This window comes from Phytophthora sojae, assembly GCF_000149755.1.
Source record: "Phytophthora sojae unplaced genomic scaffold PHYSOscaffold_3, whole genome shotgun sequence".
NCBI lineage: Eukaryota > Oomycota > Peronosporomycetes > Peronosporales > Peronosporaceae > Phytophthora > Phytophthora sojae.
This window is the reverse complement of record NW_009258117.1, coordinates 7,487,133-7,510,236: the sequence shown is the minus strand read 5'-3', so window position 1 is coordinate 7,510,236 and position 23,104 is coordinate 7,487,133. Positions and strand designations below refer to the sequence as shown.

The following is a 23,104-nucleotide window of genomic DNA, read 5'->3' as shown; positions in this document are numbered from 1 at the left end:
TTGATGGTATCATACGATCGCTTCGAGCTGCTGCCGAGCAGTAGGAATCTCCCTAAAAGGCTGCAGTTGCCGTACTGGCCGCCGCATCTCCTGTCGGGAGGTGCTGCTGGTGTGTACGCTATTGCTACTGACCGTGACGACAGTTGGGGGTGCGAGGAACGGCTCCAGCTCGCTTGTGTCCGCGCTCATCTTCTTCTTGGAATGCCACACGTTCGAGGAAGGAACTGCAGTCACCGGGGCGACACCAACTTCCGTCGGCATAAGCGACGCGAGCGGCTTCTCATCCACAGACGCTGCAACCACTGGAGGGTTGAGCGTGTACATCGCTGTGCTGATAGCCACCAGTGCCATGGCCACCAGTGCGTTGTGTCCGAAAGGTTTGCCATTGAAATATGTCTCCAGCAGCGCCGTGAGTCCCATTCCTCCCACGACCGCGAAGCTCTTCTCCACATTGCCGCAGTCGCGAATCACAAAGCCGACCAACACTCCACCCAGCGCTTGGCACAGCAGCGCGGCCAGCGTCATGATGCTCCAGCCCTCCCACATACTGTCCTGCGAGTCGGCTCTTTCCGCACTGCCATCATTGGCCGGCATGAGACCGCCCTGCACCACCGCCAGAGCCAAGAGCGTCATCTCCCCCAGACAGCTCAACTCCACCGTGACCATGTACTGGTTGCGCTTCTCTCGCTGCAGCGCTCTCTGGATGATACTACCGGCCAGCGCGGACAACACGGCACCCAGCAGCGCCTGGTACATGCCCGTGAACACCGCGGCGTCCGTGGTTCTGTCCTCCTCCTGCGTCTGCTCCGTCGTCGACGTCGTCATGAGCACCGCAGCCACGCAGAGCAGCCCCAGCGCCACGATCTGCAGCGGGGACTGGCGCGTGCCCAGCAGCAGGTACACGAGCAGCGCCGTCCAGATGATCTTGGTCTGGTTCAGCACGTTGAATGTGACGCCGTCCAGCGCCACCACCGCCGCGTGGTTCAGCAGGTTCTGCAGCACGTAGATGAGCGCTGGGAGTACCGTCGTGGCCATGGCGGCGCGCAGCTTCCACGTCTTGAGCTGGTTCACGAGCCCGGCCTCGCCCCTCGTCAGGCTCAGCGGCACGAGCGCCAGCAGCAGCTTGAGGAACTCGACGACCCCCACGCGCAGCCGCACGTCGCGCGCCTCGCTCGCGTACCAGCCCATGAGCACAGGCTGCACGCCCACCTGCACCGTCAGCAGCAGCAGCAGCGCCGCCTGCCGAGCCGTCGACGCCATGACCGCGGGCTCCGGGGGTAGGAACTGTATTATCGACTGATTTGTATTCCGGACGTTAGGACACATGAGACAGATGGGATACACTTGACGAGCAGGAGCTCGAGTCTGCTGCGGCTGGTGGTGGTGGTAGGACTGCACTTTGACTTGCCTGTCAAGTGCACTCGTGTTGCGGTACAGCTTGCTATCTCGTGTCAGAAATTGTCAAGCACAGCATATATTTATGTAGGACTGGCCTGGAGCGACTTCCCATGGAGCGGACAGTGGCGGGTCTGTCTGTCTCGCATTATCCCAAGTTGTTCTGCTGCTGCTGGGGGGTTGATATGCTTGGCTTGGAGTCCAATCCGGTGGTCGCACCAAGTCTGCAGGAGAACTGGACTGAAGCTGAAGCGACCGTCATGTTAGGCTTCGTGTCGATTCTTGCTTCAGGATGACCTCCTCACAGCTCCACCAGCAGGAAAAATAAAACTTGTCCAATGATCCTGCTCCGATGATCATGCATTGCGGCATGGCTTCGCTGCGTGCTCACGGCGAGCCACCAAGCAAGCAGTTTGTTGCCAACGACAACTGAACGAGGCGTCTCGTGATCCGATTCACGTCAACTGAGACCGCGAACCGACTTCTTTCCGACTAGCGCGCCATGATTGGTCAATTTCGCCGCCCAGATAAACACGCAATTGGGTAAAATCGCGGACAGTGGCACTCGTGTAGAAGTTGACCATGGCAAGCGGCTGGCAATTGTGCATAATGCGCCTCGTGGACACGCACACCGGGACACACGGCGCCTTTGCCGCGCGAGCCATCGCGGCCCCATCTTAGGAGCTCCAGCCGCGTTGCATTCCACAATTGCAGCCGCAGTTGTCATGACGACGATGCTGCAGCGCTCCGCTGCGCTACTGCTCGTCTTGGCGGTGTGTAGAGCTCCTCAGATCGTCGCGGACGAGTCCGCCAATGCTGCCAAGGTCCTGCTGGGGACAAGGGCGGAGTCAGCGTACCCCCATAGTACAGGCATTTCAAGCATCGGCAGTGTTGCTGCTGGTTGCTCTCAGTGCCGGGACAGCGGCAACTGCTCCGTCGCCATGAACGACACGGCGTCCGGAGTGTTTTGCGGAGATCTTCACGCTGCTGCGAGTCTGCAGCCGTGTTGTTGTCCGTACTACACCGAGTGCCGAGTAACCAGCAAGTCGTCGACGTGTGAATGTGGTGGCGCATGGCCATTCCCAGCGCAACTGGAAGCTCGTCGTCACGAACGACTTTCAGTAATGGAAGCAGCGAACGAAACAGAGGCCCAAGTCGAGGAGGAATTCGTGCGCGATCCCATGGACGACCAAATGTCCGTGTCTACAGAGATCCTGATCCACTTGTCGGCGTATCTAGCGCTGTTTGTGTTCGCGATGTACGTGGATCAGTGGGTGGAGTGTTTCAGCGACTTCCGAAGGAATCAAATGGTCGCCTACGGGGAAGCGGTTGACATGAAGTTGCTGCGCTTTCGCCAGCGGTTCGGCAAACGGCGGCGCGACTCGGAGCTGGATACTGCCGAGAGCGATGACAACCTTCCACTGTTGGTTCTGCAATCGCCTGCACCGACGTCGTCGCCGGTGTTTACTTTCGACGAGGAGGCCCTAGAAGCAGATTTAGCAGATGCCGCTCAAAGAGAAGAGGACGTCGTTGTGGTTACTGTTCCAGTTGATGTCGTCCAAGAAGTGAGTGCCAATGCCAGCCCACCGGAATCTCCGTCGGAGCTGGAAGAAGTCCCGTTAGAGTGAAGAGTATTTGTCCGAGTCGTCGTGTATCATAATATCAAACTACATTCACAATAACCCCAAACGCTTGCCCGCTTCTCGAATCAGCAAGGACGCATAGCAATTACTAGACGGTTTGAATCGAAGCGCCATCCTGGCCTTGCCTTGTAGTGTCTGTCTGCACCTCCTCCGCCGACTGGGCGCCTGCCTCAACATCATCGCTCGCAGTCGCATCTTCCGTTGGAGACGAGGCCTGAGCTCGCAGCGGCGTCGTGTCATCATCCGCATCAGCTTCTTCAGCAACCTCAACAGCCACAGCAGTAGTAGCAACTGCAGCAGCAGCAGCAGTAGCGGCGTTCTGGTCCCTTGCGCTCTCCTCTTCGTCCGAGTCGCTGTCCACGGTATCCACGACACTGTCCTCTCCCCTGGCGCGCGCCGCCGACGGCGTGCTGGCCAGGAGCTGGTGGTTGCTGTTCATGACCTTGTACGGGCCGGCGCACATCTTGTCGTAGGCCAGCAGCGCCCAGGCGATGAGCGAGAGCCCCACGAAGAGGTAGAAGCGCGTGGTCATGATCTCCTCCTCCCGCGCGCCGTCGAAGCACTCGCACGAGCCCGAGAAGATGGTGGTCATGCACTCGTTGCGGAAGGCGCAGCAGCACGGCTGGAACGTGGACAGCACGTCGCCGCAGAACACGCCCGACGACTGGTTGTGCACGGCGAGGGAGCAGTTCTCCCCGTTGCGGCACATGGCGCAGCCGCGGTCGGCGGGCGCGTAGAACTCGAGGCCGTTCTGGTGCCGGATCATCATGTGGTCGCCGCCTCCGTAGCCGTACATGGCCTCGCGCTCCGCCCGGGCGAGGCCGGCGAGCGCCACGTAGAGCAGCAAGAGGAGACTCGGGGCTGGGAAGCGCGCCATGCTGCGACTGGGAATTCGGTACCGCGAGGTGGCCGATTTTTGACGTGGTCCGCCCTTCCAGTTTGGCGAAAAGGGAGTGCTGGACAGTCACAGCTGGTCAAATGACAAACCGTAGGTTAATTAGTTGATACAGGTAAAAATTGGCGCATGGTCTCTTTTTGACTCAATACTTTACACTAGGTTATAATTTACAAAAGGATTCAGATTAAAAGGTGGTTACTGTACATTGGTGCATATGGGCATGTTGAAGTGAACTCACCGAGTGCAGCGAAGGCAAGCAAGACGCACGTGCAGATAGGAAGAGTCTATTGAGGACACGAACGATGGCGCAGGTCTTATTTACGAAATATTAGCAGGCTTGAAGACGTTGAAGCCGTCGCCGGCCGTGCTCATGAGCACGCCTGGGCACTGCGGGTGGAAGTGCAGCTCCTTGATGTCGGTCTGGCCCTGGTGGATGAAGAGCAGCTGCGGCGGCAGGTCGAGCTTCGCCTCGCCGTTCTCGCCCTGCACGGGCACAGCGGCCTCCGCGTCCTCTTCGACGGACATATCCCAGACGGAAATCTGATTGTCCGCGCCTGACACCGCGAGCACCGACTCATCGGTCGGGTGCCACTCGATAGACGTGACGGGCGCCGTGTGGTACCGGAAGTGCGCCACCGGGTTGTCGGCCTTGAAGTTACGCAGGTCCCAGATCTTGAAAGAGCCGTCGTCCGAGCCGGACGCGAGCAGGTACGCGACGTTGCGGTTCCACGAGATCACATTGACGTCGTCGTCGTGAGCAGCCACGTCCAGCATGCTGCCGGCCTTCCGCCGGGTGTCCCAAATGCGCACGGTGCGGTCCGCCGAGCACGACGCGAACACGGACGCCTCCGTGGGGCTCCACTGCAGGTCCTCCACCGAGCTCTTGTGGCCCGTGAAAGGCACCTTGTCCACGCTCCACGCGCCCTCCGAGTTGGCCCAGAGGTAGATGAACTTGCTGCAGTCGCCCGTAACCAGACGTCCCGCCTGCACCGGAGACCAGTCCATAGCGAAACCTTCGTCAGCGTGTCCCGAAAAAGTGTACACGGGCACCTGCTTGGCCGGCAGCGGAGCACCAGCCTTGCCGTCCAGCGACTCGAGCTGCTTGGCAATGTCCCAGAGCTGCACCTTCTTGCGGTCCGACCAGGTGGCCACAATGTTGGAGCTTTGCGGCATGCAGCGGATGCGGTTGACGCCGCCAGGGTGCGGGATGGAACGCGACTCCAGCACGGGGTCGCCCTCCGTCTCGTCCTCCGAGTCCGAGTCGTCATCCTCCGAGTCCGAGCCGTCGCTGTGTTTGGTCTTGTGCAGCTCCGACATCTTCATGACCGTGATCTGGTTGTCGTCCGGGTTGGTGGCCTGCGTGCCCGCCACCATGAACACGGTCATGGGGAAGCGCGTGCGCACAGCTCCGAGGTTGTCGCGCACCACGTCGATGCTGAGCGACGGCCACTCGGCCGTCATGGCGTAGTACATGTCGTAGGCGCTGCTGTCGTAGTCCAGCACCTCGTCGTCCTGCAGCTTGTCCACGCCGGGCATGAACACCTTCTTCACTTGCTTCTCGGCCTGCTCGTCGCCTTCCACGTCCATGTCCACGTCCTTGTCCGCGCCGTCCACGACCTCCTCGTCGCCGTCGCTCTCGACCATCTCCTCGTCCTCCATGTCGTCGCCGAACGGGTCCTCGAACACGAGGTCCTCCTCGCCGCCATGCGGCTGCTGGCCCTGCGCCGTGTGGCGCTTCACGTCGCTCTCGAACTCGGCGGCCGCGCGCTTCTTCTGCTGGCTCATGGCTGCTAGTAAGTACTGTAGCTGGTGCTGTAGCTGTAGCCACGACAAGTCAATGCGCGTCGGTAGCGATACGCGCCGAATGACAGGCCGCGGGCCAATGATGCAGGTCACCACCGGTGCAACTTGCGTGATTGGCCATAATTGAATGGCCGCGATGGATAACCACTAAATCGCGTACAGTACACAAACTATGTAGCACACACAATTATGCACATTTCGGTGGTTGTTTCAAACGAGCGGCCATAATGCTGAGCTCCTTGCGGCGGCGTCCGGCGGCGCTGCTGCCGCGCAGAGCGATCGGCGCAGCGCGCGCCAAGCACAGCAAGGAGGACCTCGAGATCCGCGAGTCTGTCAGGTGAGGAGGCGCGGTTAAACGGCTGCAGTACGGTGAAGTTTCCGGCATTGACGCAACAATCACTGTTCCCGACAGGAAATTGGACTACGACGGATACGTGTGCGGCCTGCTGCTGCCGCTGAAGACGCGGCCGTCCTTCTTCGCCATTGTACGACGCTGCGCTAAGAATGATATTCTGCTGTTGCTGGGGCTAATTGATGCATTATTCGCTTGGATTGTTGACTGCCTGCAGCGCGCTCTGAACGCCGAGATCGCTACCATCAAGGACTCGGTCCACAGCAACCAGATCACGGGCAAGATCCGCATGCAATGGTGGCGTGAGCGGATGTACAATTTGTACGAAGTTTCGGCTTCTTCGGGTGTGGAACGACCGGAGCAGTCGACGATGCTGCTGCGAGGACTGGATAAGGCGGTGCAGGAGCACGACCTCACGCGGAGATGGTTCGAGCGAATGCTGGACGCGCGTGACCAGGATCTTGACCGGGAGGAGGTGCAGAGCTTGCATGAACTTGAGGTTTATGCGGAGCAGACGGCGTCTTCGCTGCTGTACCTCACGCTGGAGTGTCTTGGCGTTCGCGACGACACAGCGGACCGCGTGGCAGGACACGCCGGCGTTGCTATCGGACTTGCGACGCTGCTGCGAGGCACGGCTTATCACAGCTCCCGGCAACAGTCTTATCTTCCCGAGGACCTCATGAACAAGGTACGGATCAGAGATGCATTTGGGCGGATTTGGTTCCTAGAATCCTTATGCCTAACGTTGATTTGTGCGTTGTTGGTTCGGCATTGTTATCATGTACTGTAGCACGGCGTAACCGTGGAGGATGTGCTTGCCGCCGTTGAAGACCCCAAGCTCGGCGAGAAGGTGGCGCCTGTGGTATTCGACGTTGCCTGCCGTGCGATGGAGCACCTTCACCAAGCTCGCTCACTGCGGAAAGATCTGCCGAGCGAGTCGCGCAGTGCGTTCCTGCCGCTGGTTAGCTCCTCGCTGTACTTGAAGGAGCTGGAAGCTGCCAACTTCAATGCCTTCGCGCCCGAACTGCAGCAACGCAACATGCTGCAACTGCATTTTGAGGTGTTGAAGCACTTCTTCTTGCGCAAATACTAGAGCCCTGTACACCTGCACACCAGCAGCTCGCAGAATAAACGCAATTTACTGAACGATGCACGTCTCGTCCTTTTGTTCTTTTTCATCGGTTTCTTGCATCGTATTGCTGCAGCTTCTACCGCTGATCTCGAAAACTTACTTGGTCAATTGAAGAGGAGGAGCGCTCCTATCTTACTCCTTGTAGCTTCCTCGCCCGGGCCATAAGATATACACGGAAGCCAGATCCTCGGTTCCCGTCGCTTCGCACATGTAGCCCGGCTACCTGGTCGCTGCACCACCTCGACTGTGGAAGAAGCGCCGCTGAACAGTGCAAGGCACCGCCTAGGAACTTAATTCCTCTGCTTCTTGGCGGATCCTACTGCTTTGTTGCCACTGTTGCCGCTGCCGGAGCTCCCCTGCTGCGACTGCTGCTGTTGCTGCTGCTGCCCGCCCGACGACCGCCGCTTGGCGTCCAACGCGGCGAGCTGGCCCTGCAACTGGTCCTTCTTGAGCTTGACGCGGTTCTCGAACTCGAAGCCACTCTTGAAGTAGTCGAGACGCGACGGCGCCGAAATGTGCAGCAGCTCCTCCTCAATAGCACAAGCCTGCGAACATCAATATCAATATGTATCAGTACAAAACAGCCGCAGCAACATTCCTGTAGTTGTGGGGGATCCTCACACTCACCACTTGCAGCAGGTCCTCGTAGGTCGTGCAGCGACTCGTGTAGGCGTCGCGGATCTTGGAGCGCACGGCCTGGCGCTCCTCGATGGTCAGGTACATCCTCCAGTCCTGCATGGTGGACGACTGGGACACGCTGCGCGTGGCGGTCGTGGCGCTGACGTTGGTGCTGGCCACGGAGGAGCCGCCGCCCACGCCGCTCGAGAGGCCGCCGCTCGTGGCCCCTCCCGCGCGGAAGGCCGAGTTGCCCGACGGGCGGTTGTACACGCCCGAGGAGGTCACGGCGCGCAGCATCTGCGGCGGGTTCGTGCTGGGCGTCGCGTGCAGCACGGACGGGATCGAGTTCATGTTGTTCATGCCCACGCCCAGGTGGCTCGCCAGCCCGCCGGCGTGGCCATGGCCCACGCTGCTGGCCGCGCCGCCGCTGAGCGTGCGCTTGAGCGACGGGATGGTCTGCGCCGAGCCGTTGTTGGTAGGGTCGTTCTTCATCTGCCCGAGGTTCATGGCGCCCCGAAGTTACGTGTGCATCCACGGTCTTTTGTGTTATGCTGCGGCAATAGGGGGCCTGCTACTGTACCGAAAAATGAGAATCCAGCGGTACACTGTACCAAAAATACACAGTACAAACAGCTGGCTTTTTTTTAGTGGAGACTTTCACGTTGGTTGACCTGCACCTTGTGGCTCTGCTCGGCTCTATTAGATCTTATTACTGCAGACGATCATGCGGCCACACCACCGGCTGGAACGCGTCGCAGTACTCGTCGAAGAGCATGTTCAAGTGCGTCTCCAGGGCCTTGATTTGTGGATCTGCCGCTGCATTGTGTGAGGCGTCGGCGCCCGCACGCCGCTTCCACTTCCGAGCAAGCTCGCGCGTTCTGGCGGCTTGAATCTCGCGCTGTAAATGGCCGGATCGACTGGCGCTGGCAGCAGCAAGAGCTTCCGCATTTACTTTATGCCTCTGCTGCTGCTTGGGCTTCGGATTCGGCTTGGGCCTCCTTTTCCTCGTCTTGGCTCGACGTCTCTCCTGTTGTTGACGTTGCATTTGCTGCAATTGCACCGACGACTGGAAGCGCTCTCGCCACTCGTCACTCAGTACGTACCCGTACTCGTACTCGCCATCTTCATCTTCGTATTCGTATTCGTCTTCCTCCTTGAGCTCTTCTCCTTGATGAGCATCAACCACTGGGATGTGCCCTCCAGCAGGGATTGACTGGGCAGCAGGCTGGTAATAAGGTGTTGCCGGGGTTGCCGCCTGCCATTGCGCCGGTGCAAACGTCGCCGGAATGAGCCACTGCCTGCTCTGACGCCGCTGTTGCTCTGCAAACACCCGCGGCCAGGCCTCAGGGAACGGAAACGGCGGCGGAATGAAGGAGCCGTCCATCGACTCGATGCGCAGAGTGTAAGAAGTTGTTTTGGTGTGGTTCACCAGGTTAATGTAAAGCAAATTTCCGAAACATACATATACCGGCAAACCTGAGGTATTTCAACCCATAGGTTATGACACTCGATGGTATCATCACTTGAGCCAGTCAAAGGTGCAGTCACTTGTAGTGTTGGCACTTGCAATTTCACAGTTAATATCCGTGAAATTTAAATCAGGGTTATAAACTGTTAATAACCGTGCTCTTCCGATTTTCATATTTATCTACTCATGGACCAATTCCCGAGTCTTTTCGCCTTACAGACTAATTTCGCCGTCTAGGGGGGGGGGGGGGTTCGAGCGGCCGCGGCCCACTGCTCGGCCTCACAGCTCTATCGTCCAGAAGAAGGCACCCAGACAGCATATGCAGGAGGAGATTAACGGCCCGGTGATATCCATCGCGTCGAACGCCAAGCAGGTAGCGTTGCTCAAGTACGCCGGGCCAAGCAACTGGCAGCAGCAGCCGCAGAAGGCGAAGAAGTAGCAGCGACAGTAGGGCGGCGGGAGTGCCAAGGAATTCAAGTTCACCATGAACAGCTCGTGGGTCTTCACGCACGCCCACCCAGACCAAGATCGAGGGATACAGCAAGAAGAAGGAGGCTGACCAAGAAGGAGAATGGGTGAATTCAAGACCCCATATGCAGAAATGGACGCGATGAAGGTGCAATGTACTGTCCGCATTTTAACATTACGGGGGCTATATAATTAGGTACTGAGTATGTGACTTCGTGTCCTCTAGATGACGCTAATGTAGCGCTAGCCTCCACCTTGAGTTTGTGGCGATCTTAGAGGAAGACGCCGCCGCCCCTTTCGAGCACGCCGACGATGATGAACACGATGAGGCACGGCAGGAACGTCTTGGGGAGCGTAGCGCTCGTGAACGTGTCCGGCGCAACTGAGCTTGGCCTCGACCGCCTCCTGCACCCAGTAGGTCGGCAGCACCACATCCGTTGGCAGTGGCGGCCGTATGAGATCGCTCATGGAGGCGTAGTTCGCAGTGGTTGAGGCGGACAGCGCGTACGAGATCTGCAACCGCTTGCGCGCGCTCATGGTCCGGCCCGTGCCCGACGCGAGGTCCACGAACATATCGTACGCGTTGAAGTAGCTAAAGACCAGGTTGCCGTCCGAGTCGTATATGGTGTGGGTCGTGCCGTCGCTTTTGGCCATCTTCACGTCCTCCAGCAACGACGAGTCTCTATAGACGAAGAACGGGCCGGACTTGTACGACAGGAAGCCCGAGACGAAGCTCGGCTGGAGCAGGCCGTTCACGAGGATGACCGAGCCGATCGTGGCGTGCTCGTCCGAGTACGCGTAGACGTCGATCGCGGTGCCGAACCGGTGCAGCAACTCATCGTCGATGTCCGCTTCCGTGCTCAAGCTTGCGATGGAGGTGGAGATCTCGACCGAGCCCAAGTACTACGCGAAGCCGGCGATGGTGGTGTGCTTGGCCACGCCATTGATGGTCACACCGAGGGCTTGATGCCGGCTTTCGTTTGCGAAGAGGACGAAGGATAGCATGAACAACAATAGTATAAAATCTGTTATTAAAGAGCAATATCGAACATATATTATCTTGTTTCCCATGTTACCGCTCTGCGTACTTGAGAAGCTGGAGGGGTTCGAAACATATTCTGAGCTGGCGCTGCAGCTTCTTGCACGACTTCACCCGCTTCCTTTTCTTCGCACTCAGAGGTAATAGCAGTTACCGCCGCCCGGTGGTGGTTGCTAGCGACATTTTCATCTTCTTCGTCTTCGCTCTCATCGCTGATGTCGCTGTCGTCGTATGCATCTGGATAGAGCTGGTATAGGATATGGTTCACTTCGGATTTTCGCGCAATATTCGTATAAACGAACACAAGCTTGTTCACACGCTCAAGCGTGAGGCGATTTCGCAGCTTCGTGTGGATAAATCCGTGGATACTCCAACTACGCTCGCTGGACGCCGACGACGTTGGGATATACAACAGCAACTTTGCGAACTCCTGCACCAACGCGTAGGTGTTCGAGGTTTCTAGCGACCACCATGCGATCGGGCTGTAGGCGTTGTTATCTTCACGCGATTTACCTGTCCACGCAGACTTCATGAGGACAAAGTCTTGCAGCTGCTTGTGAAATTTCTCCGCCAACTCTGTCGGTACCAATTGCAAGTCCTGGGCAAGTTGCGCGGCATCGTTAATCAGTGCCTTGACCTCCAGATCGTTCGGATCGTACATGGTCTTGGTCTGGTCAAGCAGGTATGCAATTTTCACCGTCGGCGTGCATATTTTTCCTCGTCGGGCATTTATCAGCCCGAGCACCTCCGCTTGTAGCAACACGCTACAATCATCAAGGGGCTCGGTGTAGACTGGATGTTTGCATAGCCAACTAAACTGGTGATACACCAACGACAAGCTGCAGGCGTCGCGCTCAAACGCAGCGAGGCACTTGTTGACTGGCTGGATGAGCTTCAACACAACGGCAGTTTTTCGCCAGAAATCGTCATCGCGAAAAATAACGAGTGCCTCGTCTAGTGATGCTCCCTTGTAGTTCTTAAGCAGCGCCGTGTCCGAGAAAATAGCTGCAATGATGTCTTTGTTGTGAAAGACGTTCGCGACGCATTTTTCATGTGTATACCACCGCGTTGGCACTGGTAGCGAGAGGCGCCGCCGTTTTTCCCCTTTCTTTCGAAGCGCTTTTTGCAGATCGCAAAATCTTGACCACAAGCCCCGATGATCCTTGAAAAACCGAACCAGTTGTTTTGCACGGTCAAGCACATCCTTGAAAAAATCCAGATTGAAAATATCTTTCATCAGAAGATTCATGCCGTGCGCAGTACAGCCCGTACATACAAGTCCGACGCGCTGTTTTCTTACGAGTCGCCACGCCTTCTTCATGTTGGCAGCGTTGTCCGTCACTACTGAAGTGACTTTGCCTGAACCAATTACAGACTCGAACTCCAAAATGGTTGACCAAATTGTACCAGCGATATACTCTGCCGTATGAGCTTCAGCTTTTGAGTTGATCGACTTCCAAAATAAAGGTGGGGTCCGAGGGTTCACAAAAACAAAGTTGATAATGCTATCCCCATTTGTGTTGGACCACCCATCCGTAATGAGGCCAAGTTCGTTACGCCACTCTCCGTTATTCTCAAAATCAACTGAGTCTTCTCGCGGTCGTAAAGGACGTCCAGCAAACGCCCCGAAATTTGACGTCGAGAAGGCAATTCATAGTCAAACATAGCTTGGAAAAGAGGCTCCTCCACAACACGAAAAGGGATCCCAGTCGAAATAAGCCCAATTGCAACCCGCAAATAATTCTCTTCTTTGATTTCTTGGGCCGACTTCTTTGGTGTGGGTTGTGACGATGGTGATGGCCGCGGGGTCTTGCGCGGGCGAGATGAGCCGCTACTCCGTGGTGAATTCGTACCAAAAAGTCGCTTCGTCAATGTTGGCGTTCTTGGGCCCCGAGGCTTCGAAGGGGTTGTCAGCTTCGCCGCTTGCTTGTGTCGGAGGTCCGCTTCGTGGCGCCGCCACCGTTCCTTTGTCTCCTCGCCGATCTTGTCGCACTTGATCGTATGCTGCACCAGTTTCGCGACGGCTGCGCGTTCGGCACCACCATTTCGCAACCCAAGCACATGGCATCAGGATGGGGTTTTACACTCTTAATTCTGGGTGCGTGCTCACGAAACAAAGCCCAAATTTTGTGTTTCGGCGGAGCCATTGCGCCCTCCTTGCTGATGTTCACAGGTGTTTGCGGGACACACCACGGCTTTGGAGCAGTACGCACGAGGGTCTACGGTAACGGAGTCTGGAGGTTGGACACGTCAGAGTCGAGGGCAGACGGTCAGTCGTTCAGGCGCCGAGAAGGTCGCGCCTTGCACACCAGCAGCAGCAAGTTCACAAGGTAGTTGCAGTCGTTGAGGGGCACTGCCAGTTGCGTCGAGGAGCTCGCTGCCAACGACGAGTGCAGGTCGCGCGTCGTAGGTCCTACGCGCGTCGGCAAAGGCACCAGTTCGGCCAAGCAAGGGCCGGAGCAGGCTCTGGGGGGATCTATGTGTGAAGCCTCTAGATTCCGAAGGGGGAGCGGGGAAGACCGCCAAACTTCAATACCTCCCCTCTGTATTGCGCAACTTCGATATTCACAGTGAACATCAGCTGTGAATTACGTGTGAACATTCTTTTTAACTGAATGTAACCGTTAATAACTGGTATTTAAACGTGAATTGCCAACCCTAGACACTTGTCGACTTCGTTTTTTGCGCTCTTCCGCCCAACCAACGGACACCAACGAACTACGACCAACCATGTCTGCCACCGTGATCCCCTCGGTGGGGCCATCGATGGCTGAACACCTCCACGGCCTGCGCGGCGGTGCTCGACCTGACTTTTAGGAACCACTCCCCTCGCCTGCGCAGCTTCAAGAGCTCTTCGACCATCACCGGGCTGATGTTCCCCTTGAGGACTTCCTCCGTCGGGTGTGTGAGACTCGGCCTACTGGCACGGCCACTGCCACCTTTCCATTGATGCTTGACTCCGGCAACTTCTTCCAAGGGGTGTCGATGCCACGCATCATGGACTCTCTTATTCGTGACAACGGGAACTCGGTTCTCAAACGTCTACTGCGTGAGCATGCTTTCGGCGCGATCGACAAACGCCGAGATGGCGGCTTACGCATCCTGGTTCGCATAAGCGAAGCGCAGCAAGCTTTGAATGGCGAAGAGGTATCGATCATGGGGAGGAAGTTCCGGATTGGGCTAGAATCGCCTCTGGCTCAATGCTTCTTCCTTGATGTGATCGGCCTCACTACCGCGGAGGAGGCACTCACCGTGTTCGGGTCCCTGGCCTCTCGTGGGGCTAAACCTGTGTACTTCCGACCTGCTGCCGACGATAAGGTCTCAGGCCTTTGCTCTACAACGTGGCGTTTCTACTTTCCAGGGGTAGAGGCTCCACCAAGCCTCTTCCGCGATGGGAGCCTACGCTCCTACGTCCGTGTGGGGAGGAAATCCTACCGATGCTTCGGTAAGAATGACGCGTCTGGGGGCCGACCTCGCCGTCAAAACCCACCGGGGGAAACCCCGGCACTGCGTGTGCATCAGCGCACGAGAGAATCAAGTGGTGACGACGGACCCACGGCTGCAGTCACCGGAAACGCAGCTGCGGCCACGCCAGCTCCTTCAGATCCAGGACAGACTGTCGCTCCCCAGGAAGCTGTACCGTCGAGTCACTCACCCCAGCCTGAGGAGGGTGGTGGTCGGTGCGGTGGAGCCGGTCCACGATGACGAGGCAATGCTGGAGCAAGTCTCGGGGGGGGGGGGGAAGCGCGCTCACTCGCCGAGCCATTCTCCGCCTCGCTCCCCAACGCTGCGGGTTAAAAATCGCTTTAACGTGCTTGACGATTTCGACGGCGATGCCGACCTAGAAGTCGCCACAGCCAACGAGGAGGACGCTGTCATCTATCAGATTCTGCCTAGGGTGTCTGCAGCTACTAAAGCCCGAGTCCGCCACCGCTTCATGTCGAAGCGCCCAAAGCACTCGTCTGGTTCCCAAGACCCCGACGCCGATGAAGCCAGCACCAAAGCTCTGCAGGAACTCGAGGAGGCATCGCTAACAGCTCAAGCAGCAGTGGACGCCGACGCCATAGGGGTGGCCGAACGCCACGTCGAGGCGGTCAAGTTGGAGTTATCCAGGGCCAAAAGCGCGGAGAGTCTACTTAATTCGATAGTGGCGGCTCCTCATGCCTGGCAACTTGCACTCCAAGCTTCCGAGGTGGTCGATCAGTTCGAAGACTTCATCTCGCTACACGCTCTGAACCGGCAATTGCTCCGCCTGCCAAACGCCAGCTCCAAGTCGTTCACAGCACGGCTCGCGACTGTCGATCAGTTCCACTCTGGGTCCCGCTCTCAACTCATTGCCTCTATCACAGCTGCGGCAGGGTCATCCGAAGAAGGTCGCATTGGCTGGCTCCACGCGCGATGTGTCAGTCTCTTCGAGCTGCTATTGATTCTTATGGCTACTCACACGTTTCGAGACGACTCGTGGCTCGCCATCTTCGCCACCAGCTCCCCGTCCTTCTTGAAGCGTAAAGGGCTGCGTCTTCTGGCGGAAGCCACGCTGCGAGATCTGATCCACTCCAGCTACGGTGTCACGGTTGTCACGGAAAGCCTTCTTCGGCTGCCAGGCCTCGCCACTCTACTCGAGCTCTCTGGGTTGCAAGCTTCCGCCGACACGGTCTGGATGGACCTGACGCTGTCAGAGGTGAACCCAGCGGCGGCCGACCAGGATATGGGCCCCGACCGCAGCTAAGGTCTTGCCGGACTGGCATAACCTCAGCGTGCTCTCCGCCAATTTGAACGGGATATCTCCAACTGGCACGGAAGTGGCCCACCTCGCCCGGCGCCATGCCATTGTGTGTATCCAGGAATCCAAGCTGCGTGATGCGTCTCAAGCCTCGACGTTGCGTTTCGTGGTGGAGGCTTCGGCCAAGCGCAAAGCTTTCATCAATGACAGGAACGAAAATCACTCGGGCTCAAGGGCCACTCGTAGCGGTGGCATCGTGACGGTCATTGACCCCAGCTTACCCGGTTTATCATCTGCGGAGGAACTTGTTCAGCACCGTCGCGAGGGCAGATACTCAATCGTACGACTGGTTATCGGGCCTTCGGTGGTGTATATCCACAACATATATGCCCCCAATGACAGCAGGGAGCGCAATAACTTCTTCGCAACGTTACCTCGGTCTTTCCCTGAGGATGTTGTCCACATTGCGTGTGGCGACTTCAACTTGACGCTGAACCCCTCGCTTGACGCGCTACGACCCGCGTCAGACCCGAGCGAAGCTGAATGTCGGGACTGGATGACTGCCCTGGCACTGGAGGACTGTTGGCGGACCCATCATCCAGCGGACTATGTTTTCTCCGGGCCCACAAGGGCAAACAGGATAGACTACATCGCCGTCTCGGAGGACCTCTGCACTCATCAGTACGCTGACTCCGCGTACGTGAACCTGGACAAAGGAGGAGATCACCTCGGCGTCCAGCTCCAGCTAACCAGTTGGCATCATCCACACGGTCCGGCTTCGTGGCGAGTGCCCCGGTGGTTACTCGACAACGAAGGTATCCGAGAGGAAATTCGTACGGCGGCCGCCGAGCTGCTGCGTAGCCTCCCTAGCTCTGACAATCCAGGCGTCCTCTGGTCAGCCTGGAAATACCGGGTCCGTAAGTACCTCCAACGCCAATGCAGTTTCCTCCGCGCGCGAAATCGTCATGTTCACGACGCCCTTGTCCGCCGTCTGGAAAGGCTGTTATCGCTGCGAGCAGTGGACTCCTCCCCAGCGGTGGCCATCGCATGGTATAGTGTCAAGCGGGACGTCGAACTCATGTTGGAGGAACGTGAAGTCTACAGGAGAAGCTATCGATTTGACTATTTAGCGACTGCACTGGAGACCAACTCGTCGGCCTTCTTTCGTCCACCGGAGCCTGCGCGGCGGGTACCGCTCGATCGCGTCGAGCTGCAGGATGGGACCGTATCCACGGATCCGGCAACCGTTTACGAGACTTTCCAGCAGAAATGGGGCTGTATCTTTGGCGATAAACGATTTGTCACGGACTCACAAGACGTCGCTGTCGACCTGTCTGCTCAGGACCAGCTCGTCAATGCAGTGGAAGATGTGCTTGCACCAGCCGAGGCTCTGGACCTCGACAGCGAGTTCACCACAGAGGAATTTACAGAGGCGATCATTTCGATGCGGAGCGACGGTGCACCGGGCCCCGACGGATTAACGGCACGCTTCTATCAAATCGCTCCAGACATCTTTGGGGAAGTTTTGGCTCGGGTATTCGACGGTCAGTTCCAGCGCGGCACTCTGTTAAGCCACCAGAACCTTTCCGAAGTCTTCTTGCTGCACAAGAAAGGGTCGAGAGCGCGTGTGGAGAACTACCGACCGATATCGTTGATGCCAGTGGAGGTAAAAGTGCTCTCCAGGGTTCTCGTCGAGCGCTTAAAGCCTCTGATGCACAAGTTGGTCCATGAGGACCAGCAAGGTTTCATCCCCGGTCGCTCGCTCCATCACCACCTGTTGTTGCTTTTGGACCTGCAAGCCTTCTGCCAGTCCACGGGTCAATCGGGGTTCGCCGCTTTTCTAGACTTCGAGAAGGCTTACGACCGAGTCGATTGGAAGTACTTGCTTCGTGTCATGGAACGACAAGGGTTTGGTCCCCTCTTCCTCAAGTGGATCCACATTCTTTACTCGAAACCAGCTTGCTCCCTCATGCTGGACGGCTGGAGCCAACCCAAATTATTCCCGTCTCGTGGTGTGAAGCAGGGTGATCCGCTCTCGCCGTACTTGTTCCTGCTGGCAATGGTCCCTCTGGGAGTGATGCTTCGTCGTCAACCGGGCGTTGGTATCCCTCTGCCTATGCGCCGCATTGCTACAAGCCTCTTCTTCGCGGATGACTCGTTGCTCCTCGCAGCGTCCATCGAGGGGGTACACGCCCAACTTCAGACAGACCAAGTCTATTGCGCGGGCTCCGGAGCCAAATTAAATGCCTCCAAGTCTAGACTGCTTCCGCTGTCTGGCACCTCCGCCAGGATAACTTCGGCTCCGCTGCCGGTAGTCGCAGCCGATGAACGTGTTCGATACCTAGGCATCGACCTCGGGTATAATGTTAACGCCGAGGCCACGGAGCGGGACCTTGACCAGAAGCTAAGCCAAGCACTGCGACGATGGCAGTATCGCGCCCGCGCTTTCGAAGGCCGCAAACTGATAGTGACGACGATGGTACTCTCCTTGCTCTGGTACAAAGCCCTTCATCTCGTCATCCGTCCGACCACGATCCACAGATGGCAGCGCATGATCATTGACTTCGTCGTTTACAAGAAAGTACCACCCGCCTCAGCTCGGATCCGCCTTACCACCGCAGAATTAGCAGTGACTCCGACAGCGCAAGGAGGCCTCGGTGTCCCAGAACTCGCCTTGTTCCTCACGCGCCACAAGATGCGACTATTCCAAGAGTTTGCAGCGACGGTCGAATTGTCGACCACATCTACGATTCCGCTCTGGGCAGTTCTTCCCCTTTAGGCCGCCTACGGCGGTGAGATTTCACACTCGACCCGTCTCGACGACATATTCTACCTATCCGCCCGTGGTCGTCAACCTGGCCACGTCACGTCATGGTGGAAATGGGCGTGGCGCCAGTGGCATGAACTAGCTCCACGTATGCAACAGCCACCGATGCCCAACACCCTTCATCAACGCCGTCTTCTCCACGCGCCGCTGTGGTGCAGCATCCTGCCACGCTTGCAAATCCCATCAAGCTCACGAGACCATTTCGAACCTCTATCCGACGGACTGCCGACATTCCACGCCTTCTGCGATCAACTGGAGCGTCTCGGTTACCGGTCTCTCTTCGACTTTCTGGAACCTATTGAAGCCACTTTCTCTCTAGCTGACTTCATGCACTGGTTTCTCGGCCGCCATGAACTGTTCCGGTTTCGTGATGCCCACGCTTTGTTGATGAGAGTCTTTCAGAGACTGTCCGTGGTGATCCACGCCATTACAGCCAGCACCGGTGGTCTACTCGTCGTTCTCCAACGTCCAGACTCAGTCGCCGGTCTACTCGGCGTCATGACACAGTCACGCTTTCGGTTCTTTCCTCATCTCCGCAAGCAAGATTGGACCGCGCTCCTCCGTCCTCCGACCTCGGCATGGGAGTCTCGAGCCAAACGCCTTCATTGCGAAGTTAGCGCGCTCAAAGGTCACTCCAACCGACTGGCGCTAGTCAAGCGATGGATGCTGCCTACCACCTACGACATCCAGTTTCGGGTGCTCCATGAGCTGATACACGTGAACAGCAAGCGTTTCTTTCTCCAAACCGGACGCCGCGACCCGACCACCTGCCCCAGACAAGATTGCTACCAGCGCGAGAGTCTGGCCCACTGCTTTTGGCTCTGCTCACCAACTCAGCAGACGTGGTCTGCACTGGTCCCTGCTACTCCGTTGCACGCCCTCCTGGTTGGGCTTTCTCCTCGGGACCACGGAGCTGCTTCACTCGAGCTGGGCAGCGCACCACGAACTGGCATACGGCTTGTGGCTGATACTCCGCGGCATTTTCATGCGAGCCACCTGGATCAACCGAACCAACGACGCTTTCGGTCGGGAAGCTGCTAGCCCCAAGGTCATTGCTGCCGGCGTCAAGTCCTCCTTCATTGCCCATTTGCGCTCGCTCAACCGTCGACGCCACATGATCAAGGTCGACACAGCCACTCTGTACTCCTTCATCCAGCGCCTTGTCTCCGGCCCTGAGGATGACTCGACGAGCCGCTGCGCGGATACTCCACGCCCCAGAGTGCCGCCCATCGTTAAGTTGCATATTTCCGTACTTAGTCAAATCAGCATCAAACGAGGTCCACCCGTAATAGAACAACACCTTTCAAGCCAAGTCACTTGTCAACCAGCAGCTCCGATCCGACCGACATGCCGCCCCAGAAGAAGCGCTCTCGCGGCTCCGGCAAGGCGCCGCAGGACCCCAAGGCCGCGCAGAATGAGAACCACGAGGTGGAGATGATGGAGGACGACTCGGACAACGACAGCAGCGACGACAGCGACGACGACCTCACGTTCGCGGCGGCGCCCGACGGCGCGCAGGACGAGGACGACGACTCGGACGACGACATGGACGGCGGAGAGGCCGCGGCCGCCGCCGGGGGCAACGTCAGCGTGGACTTCCTCTTCTCGGACCCGCGCGAGGCCCATTTCCACAGCGTCAAGCAGTTCCTGCTGGCCTACCTGCCGCCGTCGCAGCCCTTCGACGTGTCGGGTCTGGCCAACGCCGTCGTGGGGCAGGTCACGGCCGGCACCATGGTCTGCGTGGAGGGCGAGGACGACGTCTACGGCTTCATCACCGCGCTGAACCTCAAGAGCTTCGCCGCCGAGACGAGCATCCAGCAGGTGCTGCAGTACGTGACCAAGAAGTGTCCGAGCGCGGAGCTGCCCAAGCTGCAGCAGATCCTCAACACCAAGAACGTGGGGCTCGTGCTCAACGAGCGCATGGTGAACCTGCCGTACCAGCTGGTGCCGGCGCTGCACTCGGCGCTGCACGAGGACATTGAGTGGGCCATCGAGAACGAGGATACGGAGGAGCTGCGCAACAGCTTCAAGATGGACTACTTCTTGATCCTGGCCACGTGCACGGAGGAGAAGAGCGGCAGCAGCGGCTCCAAGAAGGGCAAGAAGTCCAAGACGGCCTACGAGCAGACGGCCAAGTTCTTCCACAACTTCGAGGACGAGTTCCTGGAGCAGGAGGCCGAGATCAGCTTCTCGTTCGACACCCCGTTGACCGAGCGTGAGCGCGTGGACAAGAGCAGCAAGACCACGGTCGTGATGCTGCTCGAGCGCGAGAAACACAAGGCGGCGTTGGCCAGCATCTCGGTCATGATCAACGTGTAATTAGAATATTTAGCGCTCGCGTTTGACCCCCGCCGTGCCTGTTTGGTCCTCTATTATCTTCTACGCGTGACTGTTCTTTGCCATCCAGTCTTTGGCAAGGCCGATACTTGTTCGGAGATGACGCAGCTCTTCCTCCTCTTCGGGCCGAAGAAATCGACGACTTAAAAGAGACGTCGGTTGCCGCTTTCTGGAAGTATCAGCCCCAACAGGAAGGTCGTTATTGCTCGATCTGTTCGCTCTGGCTGGGAAGTCCTCGTCTTCGTCTCGTGCTTCGAGGGAGATGCCGTTTCTCCAGTACGAAGGACCCTTTCGCAATGGCGACAATGGCGAGGCTTGCCATTCCTCGGCCTCTCGACGGCTTGGGCTGTGCTTTCCGGGCAATCGACTGGAACTCGGCGATGATGTTCGTTTGTGCTTCGCCGCGACCTTCTTATCGCTGCTGCGACGATTTGGAGTGGCCAGCTCGCTCTTGACACGGGTTAACGACTCGGGTGAGAATGCTGCAAGTTTTTCCTCTAGCGCTTGCAGCTTTGCTCGCTGCTTCGAAACTGGAGATGTCGGCACTGCGTACCGGGGAGAGCGAAGTGGATTGTGTCCAAGTGGCCAGACGCCTTGGTGCCGCCGCGCTTTGGTCGAGCTTGCAGAGCTACTCCCTGTCGATATGGAGGTGGAGTCGCGTTGCTCGTCCGTCGCCCCACTGTGCGTCATGGCTAGATCTTTCAACAATGCTTGCTGTGTCTGATCTTGCAGCTTCTTGGCTGCTGCTAGGATGGTTGCATCGCATTCTTCTTGTCGTTTCTGGATCGAGGCATACATTTCGTCTTCAATCTCGGCAACCTTGTTGAGATATTGCTGCTGGAAGACCTCCAGGCGCAACGCATAGCTCTGCGTGCGAGTTAAATAAACAAGTCGATAAGTCGAGATAGTACGAGACAATGGCATGCCCATGCGTACCTCCCGGATAAGTTTCACTTGACTTTCCAGCGCGCGCTCTTCCTGGTTTTTGACAAAGTGGAGCTCGTCTACCGCTTGCTCCAGCATACTGTGCACCTGGTTGGCAGCTAAGCGAGATCATTAGAATCACTGTGTTGAGAAGTTACAAACCAGAGTGACATACTTGAATCGCGCTGCGCTGAATGCCGCTTCATTTGCTCCCACAGAGAGTTCATGTGCTGGTCAATAGCTGCTTGTAAGGGCCTTCCCGTCTTAACCGGCTGAGTTAGCCTATCAACCGCTCTTGTATCGCTGGTTACGCTGGCATCGCTTGAAACACTGCCTCTCCGACGATCTACAGAGTGATGTCGCTCTCCCACACTGGCCCTAGACGGCTCTCGGTCCTCCCGCGACTTCACTCTACCTTTGGGACTGCACCGTCGTTGCTGATTGCGGTCTTTTGTCTTTGACTTAGGTGGACGATTGAGGAAGATGCGACGCAATCGCTTGAACTTCTGCTGTGCCTCGCTCTTCCCCTCGAGCCCCAGATCGAGACCGTCGCTGGATACGTCGCTGTCACTGCTGCTTTCGACCTCGCTTTCGCTGCTTATGCTGCTGCTACTGTAGCGTCTGATACTTCGGTCATCTGTAAGGTGTGCGCTCCGTCCTGTCATGGTTGAGGCAACACGAATTGTTGTCAACTGTAGCAGCACTGCTGTTTCGTGCCCTTTCGAGCCAAAACTGACGTCACATATGTACCATTTCACCGGTACAAGTTGAAGTTGTATGATCCGATCGATCAAATCGACGCCTGGTCTCAAGCTTTCTCCTAGCTTATCCTAACGGGTGTTCTTACTGTCTGCTACGTAAGTCATGAGTTTACTGGGCGCGTTTTTCGCATACGCGGGGCTGGTCGTGGTGCTGGTGGGGCGGGTGGTGGTCAAGCTGCTGAGCATGGGTGCGGCTCCATTCGCGGGACTGAACCAGAGCGTACTGGGCAAGCCCCAGGTCGAAGTGCCAGACGCGGACAAGCAGCTGCTGGGGGCCGAAAGCGTCGACGAAGCAGTGCACAAGGACCTCGTGGACGAGTGGGTCGACGTGTCGGACGAAGAAAACTGGGAGCCTGGCGCGCGCAACCTGCTGGATGACGCCCAGAAGCCAAACCACGAAGCCCCCGAGTCCTGCACGGAGGACGAGCTGATCGAGCTGAGCGACGGAGAAGAGATGCGCTCGCCGATCTCGTCCCTCTACCCGGTCAAGCGAAGCAGCTCCTCGCTCTCCAACCACGTCTCCGAGACGGTCTCCGCTCCAACAGCATTGGCCAACACTACAGCAACGCCGCTCCTCTGAGAGAGAAACTTACGCGCAAGCACATAACGGATTGGAATGCTATGCTAAGAGCTCAATGCCAACGAACCACGCCATCATTGCTGTCATTGTTCGACCAGGTCGGTCAGCTTTGATGTCTCCTAATTAGGAGTCACTT

The 23,104-nt window shown here is 57.6% G+C and overlaps 12 protein-coding genes across 12 annotated transcripts; 6 read left to right on the top strand and 6 right to left on the bottom strand.

Moving 5' to 3' along the window:
* Positions 1–9: 9 nt before the first annotated feature.
* On the bottom strand, positions 10–1,260 carry PHYSODRAFT_490644 (hypothetical protein; the record flags this gene model as incomplete). Its single annotated transcript, XM_009526129.1, has 3 exons — positions 10–195; positions 301–789; positions 832–1,260. The coding sequence occupies 3 exons, from the start codon at positions 1,258–1,260 to the stop codon at positions 10–12; spliced, it is 1,104 nt and encodes a 367-aa protein (XP_009524424.1).
* A 1,328-nt stretch (positions 1,261–2,588) lies between these two features.
* PHYSODRAFT_441043 (hypothetical protein) lies at positions 2,589–2,867 on the top strand (the record flags this gene model as incomplete). Its single annotated transcript, XM_009526128.1, has 1 exon — positions 2,589–2,867. A coding segment is annotated over one exon (279 nt), but the record flags the coding sequence as incomplete, so codon positions are not given.
* A 259-nt stretch (positions 2,868–3,126) lies between these two features.
* PHYSODRAFT_488541 (hypothetical protein) lies at positions 3,127–3,804 on the bottom strand (the record flags this gene model as incomplete). Its single annotated transcript, XM_009526127.1, has 1 exon — positions 3,127–3,804. The coding sequence occupies one exon, from the start codon at positions 3,802–3,804 to the stop codon at positions 3,127–3,129; it is 678 nt and encodes a 225-aa protein (XP_009524422.1).
* A 450-nt stretch (positions 3,805–4,254) lies between these two features.
* On the bottom strand, positions 4,255–5,721 carry PHYSODRAFT_313771 (hypothetical protein; the record flags this gene model as incomplete). Its single annotated transcript, XM_009526126.1, has 1 exon — positions 4,255–5,721. One exon carries the CDS (start codon positions 5,719–5,721, stop codon positions 4,255–4,257), a length of 1,467 nt encoding a protein of 488 aa, XP_009524421.1.
* Positions 5,722–5,966: 245 nt separating this feature from the next.
* Positions 5,967–7,184, top strand: PHYSODRAFT_299329 (hypothetical protein; the record flags this gene model as incomplete). Its single annotated transcript, XM_009526125.1, has 4 exons — positions 5,967–6,076; positions 6,152–6,224; positions 6,309–6,779; positions 6,882–7,184. 4 exons carry the CDS (start codon positions 5,967–5,969, stop codon positions 7,182–7,184), a joined length of 957 nt encoding a protein of 318 aa, XP_009524420.1.
* A 329-nt stretch (positions 7,185–7,513) lies between these two features.
* On the bottom strand, positions 7,514–8,886 carry PHYSODRAFT_350785 (hypothetical protein; the record flags this gene model as incomplete). The annotated part of the gene is made up of 3 exons (XM_009526124.1): positions 7,514–7,768; positions 7,851–8,333; positions 8,578–8,886. 3 exons carry the CDS (start codon positions 8,884–8,886, stop codon positions 7,514–7,516), a joined length of 1,047 nt encoding a protein of 348 aa, XP_009524419.1.
* A 1,163-nt stretch (positions 8,887–10,049) lies between these two features.
* On the bottom strand, positions 10,050–11,477 carry PHYSODRAFT_329615 (hypothetical protein; the record flags this gene model as incomplete). The annotated part of the gene is made up of 3 exons (XM_009526123.1): positions 10,050–10,121; positions 10,177–10,680; positions 10,866–11,477. The coding sequence occupies 3 exons, from the start codon at positions 11,475–11,477 to the stop codon at positions 10,050–10,052; spliced, it is 1,188 nt and encodes a 395-aa protein (XP_009524418.1).
* A 2,156-nt stretch (positions 11,478–13,633) lies between these two features.
* Positions 13,634–14,119, top strand: PHYSODRAFT_366271 (hypothetical protein; the record flags this gene model as incomplete). The annotated part of the gene is made up of 1 exon (XM_009526122.1): positions 13,634–14,119. A coding segment is annotated over one exon (486 nt), but the record flags the coding sequence as incomplete, so codon positions are not given.
* Positions 14,120–14,753: 634 nt separating this feature from the next.
* PHYSODRAFT_247425 (hypothetical protein) lies at positions 14,754–15,545 on the top strand (the record flags this gene model as incomplete). The annotated part of the gene is made up of 1 exon (XM_009526121.1): positions 14,754–15,545. One exon carries the CDS (start codon positions 14,754–14,756, stop codon positions 15,543–15,545), a length of 792 nt encoding a protein of 263 aa, XP_009524416.1.
* A 4,168-nt stretch (positions 15,546–19,713) lies between these two features.
* Positions 19,714–20,685, top strand: PHYSODRAFT_497561 (hypothetical protein; the record flags this gene model as incomplete). Its single annotated transcript, XM_009526120.1, has 1 exon — positions 19,714–20,685. One exon carries the CDS (start codon positions 19,714–19,716, stop codon positions 20,683–20,685), a length of 972 nt encoding a protein of 323 aa, XP_009524415.1.
* A 60-nt stretch (positions 20,686–20,745) lies between these two features.
* Positions 20,746–21,833, bottom strand: PHYSODRAFT_494773 (hypothetical protein; the record flags this gene model as incomplete). The annotated part of the gene is made up of 5 exons (XM_009526119.1): positions 20,746–21,017; positions 21,132–21,248; positions 21,336–21,570; positions 21,640–21,746; positions 21,803–21,833. 5 exons carry the CDS (start codon positions 21,831–21,833, stop codon positions 20,746–20,748), a joined length of 762 nt encoding a protein of 253 aa, XP_009524414.1.
* A 658-nt stretch (positions 21,834–22,491) lies between these two features.
* Positions 22,492–22,968, top strand: PHYSODRAFT_299326 (hypothetical protein; the record flags this gene model as incomplete). Its single annotated transcript, XM_009526118.1, has 1 exon — positions 22,492–22,968. The coding sequence occupies one exon, from the start codon at positions 22,492–22,494 to the stop codon at positions 22,966–22,968; it is 477 nt and encodes a 158-aa protein (XP_009524413.1).
* Positions 22,969–23,104: the final 136 nt, after the last annotated feature.